General features: G+C 26.8%; 1 protein-coding gene across 1 annotated transcript; it reads right to left on the minus strand.

Annotated features, from left to right (window-relative positions):
- Positions 1 to 891: 891 nt before the first annotated feature.
- LOC111626664 (protein KIAA0100-like) lies at positions 892 to 2,767 on the minus strand. Its single transcript, XM_023370124.1, has 3 exons — positions 2,512 to 2,767; positions 1,193 to 1,289; positions 892 to 1,127 (listed from the first exon to the last, which is right to left on the minus strand). The coding sequence occupies exons 1-3, from the start codon at positions 2,694 to 2,696 to the stop codon at positions 918 to 920; spliced, it is 492 nt and encodes a 163-aa protein (XP_023225892.1). The 5' UTR covers positions 2,697 to 2,767; the 3' UTR covers positions 892 to 917.
- Positions 2,768 to 3,555: the final 788 nt, after the last annotated feature.

Genomic DNA, 3,555 nt, shown 5'->3' on the forward strand with positions numbered 1-3,555 from the left:
TTATTTTTTAATGAGAAATATTTGAAAATGTATCAAAATTATTTTAATGAATAATTTGTTTTATATGAAAGTAGCATTAATTTCCGTATGTACTTTATAATTTTGATTTAAAGATACTTTTCATTATTATTAAAGTAGAAAAAACATAGCTGAAGTATATAATAAATTGTTCCTATATACAGTAGAGCATCAATTATCTGAATCAATTGGGGACTAGAATTGTTCGGAAAATCGATTTTTTGGATAACCGATTATGTACGAAAAAATATATTAACCTATCCCATGTTGAAATTCATTCAAATCCTGGCACGTCCTTAAGTATCCTCTCATGGTCACGCCAGTGCTGCCAGCTAAAACATGCACACAAACAAAAATAATATTGGAGTAGCCCAAGACATAGCCAAAGATTGCAGCGTCACAGCACAAGTGGAAATTTAAATTTGCCGACTGGAAAACTTTCGTTTAATTGATGTTTTGGTTGATCGACATTTGGATAGTCAATGCTGTACTGTATTTATTATCATAATAATATATTTTATATATTTCAATTAACTAATATTATATATATATATAAATATACGAAATAACGAAATATAAAACTTTTATCTTTTCACCAGATTTTGATGTCATAAACATACAATATGTACCCAATAAAAATGCTTTTTGTATATTCAATGTGTAGATACTGTACAATAAAGATTAAAATTTTTAATAAAATATTGCACTAACCTAATGCTGTAAAATTATAATTGCTTGAATATTATTCCTATAATTACTTTGTGATATTTAAGAATAAATATCACATAGAAAACTATACTCATTTCCATCATTAGTAGTGTTGAGTACTTATTAAAAAAAATACATAACAATTGTCTTTTCTTTATAAATTTAGTAGTACTATTAATTTATTAATTTGACTAACCTGTATTACGACCAGGAAAGAAGAATTTTAACATGGTGGTGACAAAAGCATATGTCAATCCAATTGTTATTGGAATCACATTCAGTTCTAAATGTTCTTTAACTGGTATACCACCCACTGGAGCTCTTTCTCTACAGAAGATCCTTAAAGCTCTTTGCCTGTCTAATGGAATATTAGGTTGAAGTTCGGTTGGTTGAAGGACAATCTATTAAAATACACGATAATAAATTTCAAAATATTGTGAAAGAACAATTTTTATAAAGGACATACCTTATAGTGTGAATTTGGTAATAAATTAGTCATTTTAACATAACCCAGCTCCAGTAAATGTTCTACGGAATCATCACTTTTTGTAACTTTAGAATATCTGTAAGTCCAAATATATATATATATTTTTTTCAATTTTTCTTAAATTATTCAAATCATATCTACAAAAAAATCAAAATAATTATAAATTTACAATAGTTAATTTTAGAAATATTAAACAAATGATGTTTTTCTGCAGTTGGGAAAAAATATTAATCCATAGAAACACACTTAAAAATTTGCATATAACATAACAAAACAGTAGTAAAGTTTCAACTTTTCTAATAATATTTTTGATACTTTATTATTTTTTAAAAATATTGTACTACATAGTATTAATTATGCAACAATTATGAATATGACAAGACAATAATTAGAATGGAAACTGTGTTTACATATATTTAAAATGGATCTTGAGTAAAATTACACTGAAAATCACTATCCGAGTAGCAAACTAGGGAAAAGATTGTCATTCTAATTTGTAATTTCAATCAGATGATATATTTCACAAATTTAAAATATCAAAGAAATCAAGTCTTCATTTTTCCATTGTGTCCAATTGCCAGCAAAAAAATTACTAGTGATTGGACAAGACGGAAGAATGAACTAGACTTGATATCTTCAATATTTTAAATTTTTAGATATTAATTGAAATTATTTTATATTTATAAAAAAACAGAATAGTTACTTTTATAATATAATCTTCAAATATTTTAATACTAGCTTCAATTTTGACAATCATACCAATAAAAATGACATAACTTTCAATATCAAGCACATCAAATACTGTATTATTAATACTTATGACATTAATACAAAGCCAATGTTCTCATTTTTCATCTCACAATAATGTTATATATATCTTGTAGTTAATACCTATATAATAAATTTATCAAATTTCTATTCTCAAATATTCACTTAATCCAATAATTTGTACAGAAGTCTAGATTCAGAAACAAGTGTGGGATCTACTTATTAAAACCGCATTGCCAAATCAATAATGACTATCTTGATTATCTTGACCTAATTTTCGAGGGTCACACAATTATTAACTTTCAAAAACAGTTTAAAATAAATTTATATACGTTTAAGTTATTAAGTTGTCGAGTAAGACTAGCTAATTTGAAACAATTTAAAACAGTCAAATTTAGGAATTAAAAAGCAAAAAAAAAAAAATATCTACTTATGTTTTTAAAGACAATTTGCAATTTAGTAATTTGTATGTCTTGACATTGCCAATTTTTATGTATCTTACATATTATTAACAATTTAAAACAACTTACAAGAAATTATTCAGCACTAGATCTGCAATTCCAAGCTGGCCGTCAGCATCAGTCAGTCTCCATCGCGCATGTTTGAAGCAAACCTCGCTCCTCCGCACCACTGATATTCCCTGTCCAGGTGCTGCAGCTCTCTGACGTGTTTTGGTGGCCCTAACTTGTTTTTCTTTAAAACAGCTGATCATCATGGCCAATTCTTCACTGGATGCAGTCAATTGTTCTTTTTGCTCCGAAACCTAAAGAAATTAAATTACAAAAGGTTTTTTAGATTTTTTTAATTAATACAAAGGTTCGTAATTAGATTACAGACAACTAACAAAATTAAGCAAGAAAATTTCTAACAGAACTTTTATTTTTCAACAAAATTACTATAAGCATTCGGGCACACATTATACTGGCTTCTGAAAATATGCTGCTTAAAAATCTGTCAATTGTTGTTGAAGCCACTACAATACACATTCTTGTATCTCTTTCATCATTTGAAAATTGTTTGCCACTCAAGTGTTCTCTTAAAGATACAAAAAGGTGGTAATCATTCAGTTCCAAATCCAGGCTCTATGATCACCTTTTTGGATTTTTGTTGAAAAAAAAATATTCTGCTGAATTTGAAAAATGGCTTTTCACCAATGATTTGGTCATGTACAGGTACTTGTGGAAAACTTTTTTACTGTATTATATGTTAGAAATTTTCTTGGTTTTGGTAAGTGTCTGAATGTAACCTAACTACCAAACTCCCCTCAAACAGAATTATCTGTAAATATCTCTTTCTTGCTTATTGACATTAAAGAAAAAGCACACCAATAAATATTTATATTATATAACAAACTCCCCTCAAACAGAATTATCTGTAAATATCTCTTTCTTGCTTATTGACATTAAAGAAAAAGCACACCAACATATATTTATATTATATAACAATACTTTTGTTTGATAATATGTTTACATTGTAAAAAGAAAAATAATTTAATATGCCTTAAGCACTATAAAAACAATCTGGTTATACAGGTTTAAAAGTTATTCATAACATTGTAACAATTATATTTACTA

This window comes from Centruroides sculpturatus, unplaced genomic scaffold (assembly GCF_000671375.1).
Source record: "Centruroides sculpturatus isolate CEXI.00-Female unplaced genomic scaffold, Cexi_2.0 scaffold342, whole genome shotgun sequence".
In the NCBI taxonomy this organism is placed as follows: domain Eukaryota; kingdom Metazoa; phylum Arthropoda; class Arachnida; order Scorpiones; family Buthidae; genus Centruroides; species Centruroides sculpturatus.

Coding starts and splice junctions, on each gene's coding strand:
- LOC111626664 (XM_023370124.1), bottom strand. CDS start 2,696: ATGATGATCAGCTGTTTTAAAGAAAAACAAGTTAGGGCCACCAAAACA. Junction 1,290..2,511: donor CTAGTGCTGAATAATTTCTT/GTAAGTTGTTTT, acceptor TTGGACTTACAG/ATATTCTAAAGTTACAAAAA. Junction 1,128..1,192: donor TACCAAATTCACACTATAAG/GTATGTCCTTTA, acceptor GTATTTTAATAG/ATTGTCCTTCAACCAACCGA.